Here is an 18,522-nt window from a genome sequence, read left to right on the forward strand (position 1 = left end):
TATCTGTATAAATGTATACATGCATGTATATAGTGTGTATATATACTCGCATATTTATGTATATATGTATATATATCCACTTCTTACTATTTCTGTTTTGCAGATGAAGAAAGTGAGGCACAGAGAGGTCATGTAATCTTCCCACAGTCATACAGCCTAAATAAAGATCAAGGGCATGAACCTGAGCCATCAGGCTGTAGAATTGATATTCATTATTACTTGGTTAAACTGCCCTTCAGTTGGGTGAATAAGAGTTCCACAGATAGGTAGCAGGAAGGCTTTTCGAGGAGTGAGAGAAACATAGAGTCAGGGCTTGAAGCAGGAAATCTAGAACAGAATATGTGCATGGGCATAACCGCACAGTGGATGACCATGGAGCAGCAGCAGAATGACGTTAAATGAGGCAGGCAGAGATTAGCAGGTTTGGGTTGTAAAGACTTCCACTGCCATGCCTAGAGCTGGAGCAACAACAACAACAAATCCCTGCATTCATGTTAAAAAGTTCAGCTTAGTGGAGAGTTAGGGAATGTAGAGAAAAAAGATGTGCCACAAAATTCAATATTTATTTCATTTCATATTAGTATAAGTATGCTTGCTTTCCATTTTTGGGTGAATGGAGCACAGATGGGTGCGTGTTTTTTATTTGTTGCTTTGTTTCATGTTGATTTGGCTAGGCATACCAATTATTGTGAACATGGGTACATTTGTTAATTTTTACTGTTTCTGTGTCTTAATGTCCTCCTCCAGGACAGAGTGGCCAAAAGAACAGTTTATCCCCCCTTATGTCCCACGTTTCCGGAATGGTTGGGAGCCACCAATGCTGAACTTCATGGGCGCACCAATGGATCAAGATCTTTATCAGTTGGCTGAATCTGTGGCAAGTGTAGCAGAACACCAACGCAAGCAAGAAATTAAAAGATTTTCTACAGAGGTAACTTTTTAACATCACTTTTTGCAGCTAGGGCAATGATTTGTGTGTCCTCCTATATTTCCATGTGTTCCCATTTTTATCTGAAGACTGTTCTGAAATCAGTGATGGGAATGCTAGCTTCTCCTGCAGCCAGTGTTGCTCACCTTTTTCTTGTTTTTATGCCCGTTGTTCTGGCTCTCAGCCTGCACCATTCCCTGTTTGACTCTTCTGCCACTGCTGCTGGGACGTGGTGACTTTGTGTCATACTTTCGTTGCCAGCAAATGTCCCTGTTGTTTTTGGTTAAATTTCTTGCTTTTTTCTGTTTCCATTTTCAGACCTATATCCTGCAAGCCTGTCTCAAGCAGTTCTTTCCTGAATCCTGAGATTTATTTCTGTTTTTTTCTTCCTTGATTCCAACCTTTGTGAGTCCTGTCAGCCCAGCTAAAGGACCAAACCTTTTTCTGAACTTTAGTTCTCAGGTGCAGATAGATGATCATGTACAACCTGAGGACAACTTGAGAAATCTTAACATGTATTGTGTCTTCTAAGAATTTAGGAAGCTTTGAGGTATCTTATAACCTGCTCAGGGAGGAAATCGAGGGCATGAAATTGACTGTCTTCTCACCTCCCTTAAGAATGGTTTTTCTTAGATTTCTCGTGTTCTATTGAGAAACCAATTCAAATTGACTCAAGCATAAATGGGATGACCACAAATTAGATGAGTGAGATCTAATTTGAAGTGAAAACAGTAAACATGGGCTAGATCCTCCTGTTGCCCAGTTCTTTTCCTTCATTTCATTCCTTAATTTTCAAAGACATCTATCTAATGTGCCAAATGTGTGATAAGCAAATGAATTAGCAGACCAGAGTAAATGACATACTATCACCAATTTTACAGAGAAACACACATTTCTTAAAATAGTTCCTGCAGGGTCAGTTCTTAGAAATCAATGTTGAATTCAATTCCTGACATTTTCAAAGTCACACAAATGCACTGCTTTGAACTTGCTTGTTTTCTAGTGTATTGTTTCCTCTCTGGCTGAATCTAAGGGAGGAGGTGGACTCTATGCCTGCCCTTTCCTCTACATGAGTAGTTAGATGACCTCAATGCTGTGGACACTGGGTGGCACACAGATGTCCTTGCCTCTATTTTATAGACCTCGTCATTATGAGTTTTCTAACCGTTTAGAGGACAACTTCTCTAGAACAACAACAAAAAAAAAGATGTAATCCAACCTAATGTTATGGTACCCTTGCTGTTGCTGTAGTTACAATTGACTATTTTCAAATCAGAAGAATTTCCAGCTTATAATCTTCATATCTTAAATAGAAATATGCCTCAGAAAATCGCTCTTGTGATTTTTTTTAGTTTGCATATTTAAGGAAAGAGTAATGCATTTCAGCTTTCCAGAATCTAAATGTCTACTCTTCAGTGAATAAGTAATTTTAAAAGAAAAATTATTGAGAGCACTTTATAAGGAGTTATTCTTTTCCTGTTGTAATCCATTTTCTATTATGTGACTTAAGTGGATGCAGAGGTTTTAAAACCTGCTAGCAGTTTGGGGGAATTTTATGTGTTGAGATTTTGTTGGATAAGAGGCCAAGTAATGGTGATGTAAAATGCACACACAAAAATGTAATCATCCCTAGAAGAGAGCTTTTATTGTACTTTATTGCTGTTATAATAAATGCATTTATGACAAGATGTGGGTAATTCAGGAACTGGTGATTTGTGTGTGTAATTGAAAGGAAACAGATGACGTGGACTGACAGACAAGTGTGAGTGGCAGTACTCAGTAGCTGTACTTCCTCGGCCCAGGCAGGGCCCTGGTCAAGGCTGTGTAGTCATCACACTTAGTCACTGCCATGGCTTCTCTCCTGCCTCCAGTCACTGCAGTCACATCCCCCGTGATTTCCTACTGGTTGACCTTGTGTTGTTCTGTATAGAGCTAAGCAAAAGGTGGAGTTTCTTATACTCCTCCCTTGAAGTTTAGTCTTAATAAAAAATTGATCAAATAGTTCCCTATGGTAAGATTTGCTAGTCAAATTTAGTGCCTCTGCTCTCTCCTGGGGAAATGATAAACTGAATTAATCAAACTCAGATAATTAAGTAAATGAAAAATGTTGTATTGTTTCGTGAAGTACGGTGTCTTGATTATGTTCCTGAGGAATAATATTTCAACTTTAACACTACCTGCTTTGTCTATGTTTAAACTCAGCTCCGTTTCTGCTAATTTTGGTAATCATGTATTTCCATGGTGAACCTGCCAACAGTGGAAATGCTTAAGCAGTTTCTGTGCATTATTGTCATGCTTCTGTCAGACTTCATTTTACCTAAGGAAACAATAGGAAAATCTTTACGTAGTGTTTCTGGCTGTTTTTTTTCTTTTCACCTAATCTTAGTATGTCCTCTTCATAGCTTTAAAGCTGTGGTGTTCAATGAGATCCAAACATCTCACTCTTCCTCTTGGTAACATCTGTTAGGTTCAAGTCTGTGTATTAGCTGAAAAAGAAAAGAGAAATGTCTCTATTCTTATATTATTCTGAACTCTTTGACACTCAAAATCAATATATTTTCTTCTTGAAAACAAAGCTGATAAAAGTGTTGCCATTAAAAAATAAAAATAATATGTGTTCAACTTAAAAATGAGAAAAACAGGACAATGGTATAATTTTATTTTAATAGGATGCTAAAACTAAGTTTATTCATATGTATTTGTTACCAGGCTAATTTTCATGTTTCCACATCCTCAATTTTTTATTTGAAATAATTTTCTATTTTAAAAAATTAACACAAAAATTATACATTTTTATATACCATCTGATGTTTTGATACATGCACACATTTTATAATGTTGAAATCAGGATGAATGTATCCATCTTCACAGATGTTCATCATTGTTCTGTGCTGAAAACGTTCAACATTCACTTTTCTAGTTTGTCTTAAGTACAGAATATATTGCCATTATCTATGATTACCACGTTGTACAGTGGGGCAGCAGAAGTTATTGCTCCTAAGTAATCATACCTTTTGGTACAGCTGTTGACCAACTTTTCCCATACCCTGCTTTGTATAGAGCTCAGATGATTTTCATGGGACAATATTGACTTCAAGATTTAACCTTTGCACTTTGGCTTTTCTTGTTACACGTAGGTCTTGGTCCAAATGTGTCATAATTTGTTAATGTAATTGCCAACCACTTAAATGGAAGCTGTTGACAATGTAGTGGGAGGTTGTTGTTCACTGATAAAAATGCTCATTCAGGTAAGCATTAGAGACTCTTGAATCTGTCTTGGTCTATCTTTCAGCATTCCGGTGGATCAGACTACTCTCCTGGGGATGCCTATACGTATAACAGCAACCTTTACACCCGAGCGCCCCTTTCAGAACAAGGAGAACCTGCTGTTGCTATTAAGCCAACTCCGAGCCGCCATGTAGATAGGTAATTTTCATTGGATACACTTTGCGAAACTGTGACTGACTGTCCCTGATTTTATTCTGATAAAGCGGCAAGGCCTAAATTATAGTCTGTTGCTTTAAGCTTTTGATCAGTAAGTTTACAAAATTTGTCTATACTTCCAGTTTATTTTGCTCATTTAGTGCCAATACCTTTTGATTCTTTTCTGTTTCTTAAAAGATACTTCTGACAAAAATCTGTGCATGAAGAAGAAAGAAGAGTTAGCTTGAAACTATCAGTGTTCACCAGGGGGTCTCTAAGGATCTTTCCAATTCTGTACTTTTTAAAGGAAACAATTTCCATCTTACATCCAACAAAAATAAACAACCTTCCTTTAGATAGAAACATATTAAACCAAATAATCACACAGACTCAAGCCTTATTTAGTTCTTACCATGTCCTCTTATATTTATCTTTACTTTCCAGTTTTACATCTGATTCGTTTTCCTATGTTTTTATTTTTTTTAAAAAATAAACATAAGCAGAAGTGGGAAACTGGCATGGAGGAGAAATAAGACAATGGAACTAGATTCTCTCTCTTTCTTCAACGTTGTTTTTCTAGCAGGTTAAGTTTACAAAGGAGCCCATATAGAAAAGAGAAAGAATGGGAGGCGCTTCGTTGCCTCAGTGTGTGTGTTCCCATGAGTGTTGCATGCCCCCTACTTTTTTTCCAATTTACTCTAACAAACTCAGGAGAAGGTGGATTTTGTATGTTTTTTGTCAGGGTTGATGACTGAGAAAATGACCTGCTTATTAGTGTGGTCACTTTGTGGATATTACTCTTGGTGCACTACTAACATATTAAATTGAGGACAAAGACAAATCAGCACCGAATCACATACCTTTAAAATGCCAAGATTTCAAATAATTTATACTTAGAATTATTTTTGATACAGATAAAAATCAATTGTGAGTCATGAGCATTGCTTCATTAAACTTCTCATTGACTAAAGTACTGCACATCCAGGTAGTCTCAGGTCATTCAGTCTTAGATGTTAAGATTCTGGAAGTTATTTTTTTTTTTTTTTGTTCTGTTGCTTCAATAAAGCAGGCTGATTTCTCACAGTGAAATCACTTGAAAACCATTTGGGTATATTTCTCGTGTGTGCTCAGATTTATTATATAATGCTACCAGAAAATTTTATCATGTTCCATATCTAGTACGCCTCTAGATAATATAGTATAACCACTCAAGGTAGATCTACTGGATTGAGTAAATGACTAAGTACATGATAGTGCATGCAACATTTCAGAGCCACTAGTTCCCTGTTCTTAACCCAGAAATCAATAAGATAGAGCATTACCTGGTTTAGCAGTTGAGGGAGTTGATAGTATTCTGGAATAGTGGTATTCTGTATTACTTAGGTGACTTGTCCTCATTCCACAAGTTTGGGGCTAACATGAAATACATGGGGGATTAGAATTCTAGCACTCTTGACAACTTATTACTATTATTTTTTCTTTCATTATACTGAATGGTAGGAATACAGAATGCAGTAGTTATCAAGTGAAGTATATTCGTTGTTCAGTGAAATTACCATGTCACAAAAAAGACCATCTGTTGAATTTAGAGCCTCACCTTTGAGTGATTACAGTTTACAGCTCTTTAGATGCAATTAGTCTCTTGGAGAAGTTCTCAGAATATTGTCTCAACATCTGCTTTAGATCAGTTGAGCTGTCCCAAATTAGAAACAGACAATATTGATTGGTTCCAGATCTCGTAAAAAAAAAAAAACTTCAGTACATCAGAATAATACAAATTGTGATTTTTTTTTCCTATTGACAATTGTCAATGTCATATCCAACTTTATAGAGGGCAAAAAGAAATTTGAAAATCGCTATAGAGATTTGTAAATGTGAAAGCGCTTTATAAGTACATGCAGGACAAATACCTTTGTGGCATTGGGATGGCAAATAGTTCAAAGACAACTGTACCATACTTTTTTCTCTCCCACACGAATTGCTGCAGGCAGATAATTATTCTCTTGGTTATAGTACACTCAGCCCTCCATTATTTGTAGTGATTTGGTTCCAGATTACAGGAGAGAAGAACATGGAGGAAGAGAGAAAGCTAGGAACTAACGTTACTGCTTCTCTAACTTTAGGGATGGTTGTATCTGTTTTATCTCCCAAGTGAAATTTTGATGGAATGTAAATATATAAAGTAGATACATGCAGATTTTGTCCATTTGGATAGGAGGAATAGGAAATCCTATCAGTTTTTAAATTGTTACTATTAATGTATATCTAAAACTGGTGGGAAATTAAATTATGTCCATATTACTGTTACATGTTATTATTAATAGTAATTACATATAATTATATTATTATATATGCTTATCTGTGTATGTGTACAGATAAAGATAGATACAGAAACATCTTTTCCAGCTTAGGTACCTCTTGTGTAGAAGAGGTATTCTGTCATTGTGTACCTACTATATTGACAGATTACATTCTCTTTACAGCTGCCCTGCAGGCTCTGTTGTAACTCGGTTCTCTAGAAAACTTGGTAGACAGCAAAAAGAGTGGTTACTATACAGAGACGTAATGATCAACATCTTTTATCTTATTGTGCTTTTTCTCTTGAATTGTGTGAGGAAATGTGGAAAATCAAATGGAGGAGATTAGGAAGTAAAATTGATAAGGAAAAGTTGAAGTTACTATGGAAATATATATGAAGACTAGATTAACACATTTTCTTTTTTGCATTTATTTTACTGTTAGTACATTTGCTGTTACTTGCAATTTTTTAAAATAATTTTTTAAGTCTCTTAATGTTCACTTGATGACTAGAAAAGATATGGTGTTTGAAGAAAATTTCTTTTAAGATTTATTTGTTCTTACTGGAAAGGCAGATTTACAGAGAGAGAAGGAGAGACAGAGAGAGACAAAGAGAGATACCTAATATCTGCTGGTTCACTCATTGGATGACCACAATGGCTGGAACTGGACCAGTCTAGTTTCTTTCAGGTCTCCCACATGGATACAGGGGCCATCTTTTGCCACTATTCCAGACACATTAGCAGGGAGTTGGCTAGGAAGTGGAGCAAACAGAACTCAAACTGGTGTCCATATGGATGCTGGCACCATCCTGCTATCTGCTACACCACAGCACTCACCCCAGAGAAGCTTTCAAAATATTTCTTTATTTATTTGAAACAACAGAGGTAGAGAGAAGGAGGAAAAGAGGTTTCTTCTACTGGCCCACCCACCAAATGTGGCAACCGCCAGGGCTGAGCCAGCCAAAAGCCTGGAACTCTGTCTTGGTTCCCCGTATGTATGGCAAGGGCCCAAGGATATGAACCATCTTCCACTGTCTTCCCAAGTACATTCCTTGCAGGAAGCTGGATTGGGTATAACTAGGACTTGAAGTGGCAATCCAAAATGCGATGCTGATGTCCAAGCAGAGGTTTAACCCACTGTACCACAATACCATCCCTGAGAAAAGTTTTTTTTTTTTTTTAATATTTGTGTCATTAATATTGTAAGAACTTTGCAGTGAAATAATTTATTCTTGATTGATCCAATTAAATATGTAAGTGAATTCAAGATGCTGTTTAAATTAGTGAAATCAACAAGTAACTTAACGTCTATGAAAATTATCTTGTCTCCTTCAAGTATATGAAAAATGGTAAATTTATCTTTCTGCTGTCTTTCATAATATAGATGGTAATTAACCAAAAGAAATCTACACAAAGAATTCATAGATTCGGACTACATATTTGGTTCATTATCAGATAACCTAGTGCTTTTGATTGTTGCTTTTGGCCATAGTTCATGCCATCTATTTTATTTGTTTTTTATTAATTTGAGAAGCAAAGAATGATACACTATGCTCTCTGGCTCACTGCCCAAATACCCACAGTAGCCAGGAGCCGGAAGTGCAGTCCATGTGGTGGCAGGAACCACAAGACCTGAGACACACTACACCCCAGGCATGCCAAAGGAGGGCTTGAGCATTTCAAGCACCACTCCAGTGGGTGAATCTTAACAGTAAAAACAGAACAGTTCTTGATTTCTCAGGTTTTGTAAAACATATTTTAAAAAACTAAGCTGCTGACTCAGTAACAGAATTTTCTGATAAGATTTGACTTGCCTTGATGTTTTGCTTTTGTTTGGCATGTTTAGGAAGAGCTTGCAGAGTGATCATATATTTTATGTTTTTTTTTAATAGGAACTATGACCCAATGAAAACACAACCCAAGAAATATGCCAAATCCAAGTACGACTTTTTAGCCAGGAACAACAGTGAGCTCTCAGTCCTAAAGGATGATATTTTAGAGGTAATAGCATTTTACTCTTTTTTATACTCTTTGTAAGATAAATTTATTGGCTTTCTCTCTTGATATGTCAAAACCATACTCAGAGGATTGCTCAGGTCAAGAGATTATTATGCTGCATGTTATGTCACTGAGAGTGTGGTATGTTGGAGACTGTGTCTGTTTGCCTTAGAGAGATTTGTGTGAATTTCTTGGTTTTCATTCTTTCTGCAGACTTTTCTCACTTTGGAGTCAAATTTAGTTATCCGTTTATTTGCATCAATTCACTATAATATCTTTTTTAAAAGGTTTGCTTATTTTCATTGGAAAAGCAGATCAGATTTACAGAGAGAAGGAGAAGCAGAGAGAAAGATCTTCCATCCACTGGTTCAATCCCCAAATGCCTGCAGCAGCTAGAGCTGAGCTGGTCTGAAGCCAGGAACCAAGAACTTTTCCAGGTCTCCCACACAGGTTAAGGGTACCAAAGTTTTGCACCATCCTCCGCTGGTTTCCCAGGCAACAAGCAGGGAGCTGGATGGGAATCCGAACAGGACACAAACTGGCTTCCATATGGGATCTTAGTGCTTGTAAGGTGAAGATGTGGCAACTGAACCATCACACCAGGCCTAGCACTGTAATGTCTTACATAGTAGAAAACATTTTCTTCTTTCCATCCCAGTGTCCTTGCAGAAATTAACTCAACAGTTAGGGAGATAATGGTATTAGGAATAGTTAACTATGACAAACCCCTTTCCAAGGTTGTACTGAGAGTTCATCTTCTTAATATGTATGCATGTGTGTGTGTGTATACACTTACATACATATGAAGAATCAGGATTATACATTTTGTAAACAAACAAACATGCCTTTCTTTTCCTTTTTTAATCAAAAAATGGAAACAGTAAGCTGACCAAGGAAGCCACTTTAACACAATAGTTTAGATCATGCAGATTCACTTTTGGAAGGTAATATGGTCCTCAGATATATTCTTCCTAGTGTTTTGATACCTATTTTATTCTAAAATATGTGATTTTTAGTGTGACTCCTGAGAGTCCTGCGGTCAGCAGTAGGTTGCAACTGAGTCAACTGTCAGGAGTGAAAAATTTTTCTGGGTTGGCATCTAGGGAAAAGAATCAAACTCACTTCATGGATTGATTTCCATATGGAAATTATGCCTTTGTTTTCTTGCATTGACAGATCCTTGATGACAGGAAGCAGTGGTGGAAAGTTCGAAATGCAAGTGGAGACTCTGGATTTGTGCCAAATAACATTTTGGATATTGTGAAACCTCCAGAGTCTGGGTTGGGGCGTGCTGACCCACCATATACGCATACCATACAGGTAATTGTGGGTTTTGCATTTTTAAATGTATTGCTGTTAAGCAGAATTTTACTGCAGTTTTGGTGTAATTATTTTGAGATTTCATTGACTACATATTATATTTTACAGTAGTTCAGTGACAATGGTGAGAGACACAGGGAAGAATCACATATGTGTTTTGTCATTCACCTGTTTACGAAACTTTAAAATGTGTGACAGTGGGTGAGTGTTTTTCTGAATGGCTTTCTTCATGTCATTTCTGACATTCAGGGCAATAGTGTTTCTGTGTGTCCACCCATAATTCTCCTGTCCCCCGTTGGTCCCTTGCGGAGTGTGACGCTGACATGGTGATGCTAACGTCCAGCAGGTGCCCAGCCAAGTGCTGTCTCTGTCTTCACTGCTGTACTGAACCAGCCTTGAACCTGTGTTCATTTCACCTCACACAAATGCATACATGCTGAATCCGTTGGACTGTAGTACTGTTTCCCCTTCAGATTTATAAGATTATAGTACACATCGCAGTTAGGTTCTCATCTGATCACTAAATGAATCCTTGAGGCCACATTTTCAGGATTCTAATGTCCCTAATCATCTCATTCACCCTAATACTTGAATTCACTCATTATTGAACTCTGGGGGTTTGAGACCTATGAGAAGTTCTCTGGAATCTGATCTGTCTTCTGACCAAGACAGACAGAATGAATCGATTTTTCCATGGACAGCCTATAAGCCTTAGGGGCGACTTCTTTTTTGTTCTTCCAGGAAAAATTCCTTTAATTTTCAGATTCTTGAGGATAAGATCACAAATGACCCGCTAATGCTATACTGAATTTCAGTAAAAGTTTCACAGATCATGCAGTACAATTATTACTTTTATGCCAGGTCTGGGCTTAATAACATACAAGTTTCTACATTGTAGAATTGATGTTTGATGATTCATTTAAGAACTCAGCATTTCCTTCTGACACTGAAGTGTAGATCATGAGTTTATCCATAGGGACCTGGCCTTATTACAATCTATGAGTAAGACAAGCATTCAGAATAAAAAATAATGTAGTTTGTACGTATCGGTAATGTGAAGTGATTGAAATCCCAGAAGTCTGGAAACTGACTAGCCTGATGTGCATATACAGTATGTACTTATTTTATGTTCCTATTTGTCATTAGCTATTGATGCCAAAAAAGGAGTTTGAATTATTCAAGGTATGATCTGCTCTATTCCGCATGGGTTTTTGAAGTGAAAGTTACAACTTAGTTTTTAATACTTTTTTCTTTCCTGATTTTCTCACTTCACTGAGTTTGAGATGTGGTAACCTTGCGTAACATAGGTTTCTGTTTGATTTGTGATTCTTGGTCTTTTTTTTCCTACAGAGCTTTTAACCATGTTCTTAAACAGTAACTGTGATTGATTATATAGTTAAAATATATGCCTTGACTGACAGAGTGTATGTTCTATGAACTGTGTACCTGTAACTATTTAACTCACTATACGGAAGGAGATGCAGTGTTCAGGAGGAACATTACTATTTCCTGAATGTGAGCAGAAGCTAAGAGATTATACTGTATCTATGGAAAAAAAAACAGTTCTCAGAGTGTGCTTTTGTGTGCATATTGTGAGCAAAAGGCAAACTTTGATGAAATTCTTAAAGTAGCAAATAATATAAATTCTGTATTTCTCTCCACCTGAAATTTCTTAGAAATTTAAAGTTTCTGACTTGAAAATTTTTCATTTGAGAGTTTGACGTCTCTTAACTTCTACTGTTAACTGATCAAACATTTTTTGTTGTTATTCATTTCTAATTCCTGGCTTGAGCCATAGGTTGACTTTTCTGAAAACATGGATGTCTAAAATTGAACCATATCATCAGTAGTGAAAGTACTTTTGGAAAATGAAATCTGTGCCCACTATAATTGTGCAGAACTTATCTTAGATTTTGGTCAACTTTGACCCAACCAAGATTTTGTTTTTCAAGGGAAACCAAGTTTCAGGAGTTAGTGTTTGCTACTTTATATAAATAGAAACTTGGGATCCTTGAGATGGCCTAGTTTGGCTACTTTTAAACTTTTCCACACTGTCTCACTATCTTCTGAAAATTCTAGATGCAACTATGAATGCAGTGATGCCTGTAGCAATGTGTGTCAAAGTTTCTGTGTGTATGCATGTGGTTTAGACTGCAATTCTCTTTTCAGAGGATATTAGAAACAATCTGCTCTTTATAACACCTCCTGAAAACGTTGGGCTGAGCCCAACAAAACCAGCAAGATCTTGTAAGATTTTAATAAACAACTCAACAATCTGCTATCTAGCACAAATCCCACTCCGAAAAAAAAATTCATTCTCAAAGGATTTATAACTTTTTTAAAAAAAAGGAATAAAATAAGATGGCAAAGAAAACATGTCTAGAAATATATGCTGCTTGTTTTTGTTATCTGTGCAACAGCATCAACAGAAACTTTAACCTAAAATGTCTAAGGAAAGCTCTTGTAGTTTATTTCCAAATGACAATAAAGATCGCACCATATTTATATAACACTCCAATGACACTGATAGCTTAACCTTAGAAAATTTCATGAGATTGAAATTCTGTGTCTTACCCCTCTGATTGTTCATTCTTTCCCCTTTTATCTGAGCACCAACATCTTGCACTTGATAAAAAACACAACAGAAAGCCAGATAAAGTGCAGTGGATTCCCTGGGGAAAACTTTGGCACCTTGGCTTTCTTCTTGGCTCTATTTTTGCTGAAATAATAGTAGGGATCCTCTCTCCCCTCCTCAAATGGGACCCATACACTTTTTCTCCTTTTCTCACTTCCTGCCAGTGATGCCACAATTCTGAAGAGCCACTCTTCTAACAAAAGCATTTTAGATCTCTGCGGTGTCCTCCAGCAAAACACCTCAAGGTGCATTATTTAAGTGTGCTCTGTGCTCCTACACAGCAAGAGACACTGCCAGTGGTCCATGCTCATGCTGTGCCAGGCATTGTTTAAGCACTTTGCATTTTGCAGATACCAACTGCTGTTAATTCCACAATGGCCTTGTGAAATAGGCACATTATTTTTCCTTCGGAAGTAGAGGTGTAGGAGAAATAATTTGTGTACAAGTATATAGCCTTGACAAGCTTTGATTGGGATCCGGTGCTCTGAATGGGAGCCCTTGCCCTGATATACTCTGTTATTCCAGGAAAAGTGGCTACAAAAGGATGTCATGTCTTCTTGTACAAACATCCTTTTTTTTTTTCCACTGTACGAATGCTTAATATAATATTTTTCTCAGAATAGCTTCACCATGTGTTATGCTGTGATAAAAGGTGATCTGATCTGTCATCATTCTTAGAATCAGTTCTTCCCCTGTGTATCCATTCGCTGGATTTCACTTTTTTTTTCATTTCTGTTATCATTTAGGAAGATAACCCAAATTATATGATTCATGTAGAGAGTAGATGCTATGTGAATTATGAAAATAAGAGAATTAGGTGTAAACCATTTCTGTGTATTACCTGTGAGTTACCAAGTGTTTTAGATGTCTAAGAATTTTGATTATGCTTTTATTTAGGTGAAAGGTAAAAAGACAGAGTGAGTGAACGAATTTTTCATTTGCTAGTTCACTCCTCAAATGTCTGCGTAGCCAGGGCTGGAACTCAATGCAGATCTCCCAGGTGAGTGGTCAGAGCCCAAACACTCAGGCTGGCACCTGCTGCCCCATACGGTGTTCATTAAGAGGATGTTGAAGTCAGGTGTGTTGGCAGTGTGTTTTGCCAGCGTTGTGACTCAGACATCCTACATTGGGTGCCTATTCAAATCCTTGCTACTTCACTTCCCGTCCAACTCCCTGCTAATGTGCCTAGGAAGGCAGCAGAACATAGCCCAAGAAGTTGGGTGTGTGGTCCTACATGAGAAATCTGGATGGAGTTCTTGGTTGCTGATTCCAGCCTGGCCCAGTTACTAGGGGAATAGATAGAGAATCTCTCTCTTTGTCTCCCACCTTCTCTTTCTCCCTGCTTTCCTCCCTCCTTCCCTCCTTCCTTCTCTCTCCTTCAAATAAATAAATATTTTGAATGTTTTATAAAGGCAAGGAAAAAGGCACAACACTAGAATTAAGATGTAGCTGAAACTCTAATGTAGGCATTCTCTGTTGGGGTGTGGATGTCCCAAGTGTCCTTGGAACTGCTGCACCAGAGGACCATGGCCCAAATATTTTAAAGTGGATATAGTTGTGACTCTTTGTTTTATTCCCTACATTACCTAAGAAAAAGCAAATATGCGGAGGTTTCAAAAAATTCCTGGAAAACTGAATTAAAAGATAAAATGGTTTTGATATAAATTTGAAGTCTATGTATAGTATTTTTTTCCATAAATTATTTTCCATCCACCTTTTGAAGATATTTCATAATGCATGGATTTCAAAACGTTTTTTCACCCATTAAAACTTACATTTTAGGGCCCGGCGGCGTGGCCTAGTGGCTAAAGTCCTCGCCTTGAACGCCCCGGAATCCCATATGGGCGCCGGTTCTAATCCCAGCAGCTCCACTTCTCATCCAGCTCCCTGATTGTGGCCTGGGAAAGCAGTGGAGGACAGCCCAATGCTTTGGGACCCTGCACCCGTGTGGGAGACCCAGAAGAGGTTCCTGGTTCCCGGCTTCGGATCGGCACAGCACCGGCCCGTTGCGGCTCACTTGGGGAGTGAATCATCAGATGGAGGATCTTCCTCTCTGTCTCTCCTCTCTGTATATCTGACTTTGTAATAAAAATAAATAAATCTTTAAAAAAATAAAACTTACATTTTAATTCCGTTTTCCACAGGCTTTTTGAAAGCATCCTTGTATTACAGGACAGCCCCTGCCTATTGTTCACACTTTTGATTGCATTTGATGACAGGGATGCTCATGGCTTCACCAGCAGGGAATAGGTGTTGAATTGCCACCCAGCATCCCAGAGAGTCCAGACGATTTAATATCCTCACATTTGCAGTGATTTTTAGCAGCTCTGCAAAGGCAGCTGTTCCCACCCAAAGTGTTTCCCCTATGGCTTCAGCAGGGCTTTAGAAATAGATGGAATGGAGGTAGTAAAGCATTTACCACAGAAATGGAACGCTGAAATAATTGAATGCAGGCACAGGGTAAAGAAAATAAATGCTCATGAGAGATGGTAGAAGATGACAAGTCTTCTGATCAAAGTTGGAAGTTTTGCAAAGCTTTGTTGTATGTTTGTGGCCAACTTCTGTTCATCCAGGGGACTCTTCTCACCAAGGACCTGTTTCCATGTGAAGTCTCCTGATAGGTTTTCTCCCTCGTCTCTCAGACATCTTGCTCTGTGCCTCTACTGAAGAAGTCTTCTGTTTGTTATTAATGACATCTGAGTGCCTCTGACTATGTTCGATGTTCCTACGCTACCAAGATTAATTAAGAAAACCTAGTCTTTATGGTCTTGTAAATGCAACAACGATGACGGAAGTTTGTCATCTTCTCCGTTTCTGGCAAGAGCATTGTGGAAGAGGCAAATTCCATCTAGAATAGCGGTAGACAGATTCTAGTCTTGGTCCTGCCACTAAGAGCAGTGACACTTTTAAGGAACAATTCGATTTTTGTACTCCAGCCTTACTTAGATGTGAACTAGAAGAATTCAAGTTATATAATCTCCATAACTAGGCTTAGATATAAAACCTTAACATTCTATGTAGACACGTTTACATAATCCTAAATTAAAAGTAGAAGTATGTTCCATAGTTGACCACTAAACTGACACATGCTGCTGACTTCATACCATGTTATAAATGTTTTGCTTTTTAAGCTCCATCCAGACATTCAGATACTGCTGGACAGAAAGTGACCATTTTCTGAGACAAACTAGGCATTCTTCCAGCCTGGTCAACTTCCTGAGGATCTTCAGCTCTATAGGAAATGTTTTCAACAAATCTTAGAATATTGTGCTCATTAATGAAAAGCATAATGTACAACATGAAGTTATAAAATATCTACACAGTATAGTAAAATGGTTGCTGTAGTAGTTCAAATTCACATACCATCATCTCACATAATTATCCATTCCCCACCCCTAGAGCAGTTATTTCTACTCATTTAATAAGAACACTGAGTATGAATTCCTGGTATCTACTGCAGTCCTTGCTTTATACAGTGTATCCTTTATTTCAAGCATCCTTTATGCTTGCTGCTTTATGTCCTTTGATCTGAATCTGCTTGTTTCTCAGTACTCCAAATCTGGCAACCCCCTTTATATTCTTTCTTTATTTGACATTAACAATGATTGCTTTTCATTCTGCCCCAAATATTTGCATTTTTCCCAAAATTTCTTGTGATGGTTTGGATAATACCTGCCCTACGTATAATACATACGTGTATGGTGCACATATATATATATACACACGATGTATAATATATATGCTGCTGTTCAGCTTACATGTGCTCTATATTTAGATTGCTTACAAGTAAAAACCAAAACAACCTGAAAACTACACCATGTCTAATTCCTTTTGTAACATTAGTTATTAAACAAAAATTACTTATATTTAGTGAAGTCTTAGTTTGTATTCTTTGTAAACTTTAAGAATAAAAATGCACCTACATGTTAATATTTTAAGTTAGTACTTGTAATAGATGGACAGCTAATACTGAAATGCTTTCTATTGTTTATACTATTGTCTGATTGGCATGGTTATTTTTACATGGCTAGAGAAGAATGGTGGATGTTAATTCTATATTTACAGACTCTCACAGATTCCTTTGTGGGTAGGTAATTTTACTGGCAGAAACTAATTTATGCCCATTTTTTGGTATCTTATTTGAATTATAATTGATATTTCCTTGATTCCATATTCTGTGTTCATTTTCTCATTTGATGTGATTTGCTCCATTCTTCTAATAGCAATTACTGGGCGAGCTGTCAGAGGTAACCCACATTCATTCGCTCCTGGCACTTCATTTTAATATCGTGTTTTGGATTCAATCTCTTAACTTAACACCCTCCACATGTTCCAGCTGTGCTGTGTTTTCACTTGCAGTTCCCAAAAAGGACAAATTTAGAGGGAAAACATGCAATTCCGAGTGGGTTAAGTTTTTCACAACAGTTCAATTTTCATGGCTTTGTTGGGCTTACTTGCATAATTTCCACTCTGCAGCAATCTTGGCATTAATCAGAAGTAACTCCATCCCATTTAGTTATCAGTAGGAAAGTATGCATCCGTTAAGTTCTAGAAATTTTGACCTCTTTCAAAAAATATTTTGTGGAAAACTGAACTTTGTATTGATGGAAAATGACAGGGAAGACTTAGGAAGAGACACCCAGTACAGAAGTCGGTCCTTGTCAGGTTGACCAACCATCCCGTTTTCCTCTGCAGTGAAGTGTAACAGCAAACTGGAAAAATTCGATCAAGATTTTTTTTTTCTGAGTTCGGAACTTCTGGCCCTTTGGTTCAGGAGAGCAATTTTAGGATACAGTTCTATTTTCTAGGCCCAGAACCTGAAAGTACACCAATGTCATCACTTCTGTCATCATTTGACCAGAGCAAGCCATGAGACAGAAAGTGTCAGAGTTAGGCATTCAGTGGCTAGTTGTGGAGACAATAGCAAAAAATACCAAAAACTTGCAGTAAGCAGTACCCTGTGTCTCCCACAAGAATTGCAAACCAGTGTCCATAGAAGGCCATCTCGTCTACCATTTCAAAACTGGTTGTAATGAGTCAAGGAGGAAACCTCCCCCTTGACAAGAGTGAGAACATGAGGCAAGAGAAAAAGAAAGAGGAAAATATGCAAGTAAATGTAATTCGTAATGTAAGTCATCAAAAAATGTCATACTGGTTTTCTTTAATCAAATAGGTCTACTCTAAACCTATTTTGAGGAACCCAGTACTCATGTAAGCCATCCTGATAAGAATGCATTTGACAGCCAGCGGTGCAGATGAGTGAAACAGAGCACTGGACATTTGGTGATCTTGTCTCCAGGCTTGAGTGTGACAATAACACACAGTGTATTTTGTTTTGCTTTTTTTTTTTTTTTTTTTTTAGTTACTGCTTGATGGAAAGCAAAACACTAGCTGTGCTTGTTTTTATGAAGCAGAAAATATGAATCATATCATAGAATTCAGAGCTGATGGCATTTCAGTGTTTGTTTCTGCTTTAAAAACAACGATTTAAACTGATGCATTCGGGAACACCAGTGTGAGACTTAACCTTTCATGAAAAAACATGCAAAGGAACTTTGCATAGACGTTTAGTCAGATAACTTTGCTGTGTGCTGGCTGTTCGGGTGATGTTTATTCTATCTTGATTGTTTTAATTTTTTTTATTGTTTTGTGGGTGTTATATGGTAACAATATCTTCTGATACACTGTTGGATGGATTAGGAATATTTCTGAGCCCTGAATGCTGAGGGGATTATCAATCAGTTGTGTGTCAGCCCCATCCTCCTGGAACAACTAGGTCTGGGAGTCTTCGCTGTCCCTTTTCTCTTTCCTCCCTGCCTCTTCCTTCGTTACGCTGGCTGTCCCCGTAGCAGCACCACAGCAGTGCTATCAGCTCCCTTCCATATTTGCCCAATACCCTTTCCACTGTCGCCATCCAA

At 37.6% G+C, this 18,522-nt stretch overlaps 1 protein-coding gene across 3 annotated transcripts in view; it reads left to right on the forward strand.

The window, feature by feature from the left end:
* The window catches only part of EPS8 (epidermal growth factor receptor pathway substrate 8), a 154,180-nt gene that overhangs the window by 121,981 nt on the left and 13,677 nt on the right, over positions 1-18,522 (forward strand). For 2 of the 3 annotated variants that reach the window (XM_058655784.1, XM_058655783.1), the window contains 4 exons: positions 748-931; positions 4,221-4,354; positions 8,544-8,652; positions 9,826-9,969. In XM_058655784.1, coding sequence (XP_058511767.1) covers positions 748-931; positions 4,221-4,354; positions 8,544-8,652; positions 9,826-9,969 — 571 coding nt within the window. The remainder of the gene's footprint in view (positions 1-747; positions 932-4,220; positions 4,355-8,543; positions 8,653-9,825; positions 9,970-18,522) is intronic. The other variant, XM_058655785.1, reaches the window with a different exon arrangement.

The sequence above is a fragment of the Ochotona princeps genome, chromosome 27 (genome assembly GCF_030435755.1).
Source record: "Ochotona princeps isolate mOchPri1 chromosome 27, mOchPri1.hap1, whole genome shotgun sequence".
In the NCBI taxonomy this organism is placed as follows: Eukaryota; Metazoa; Chordata; class Mammalia; order Lagomorpha; family Ochotonidae; genus Ochotona; species Ochotona princeps.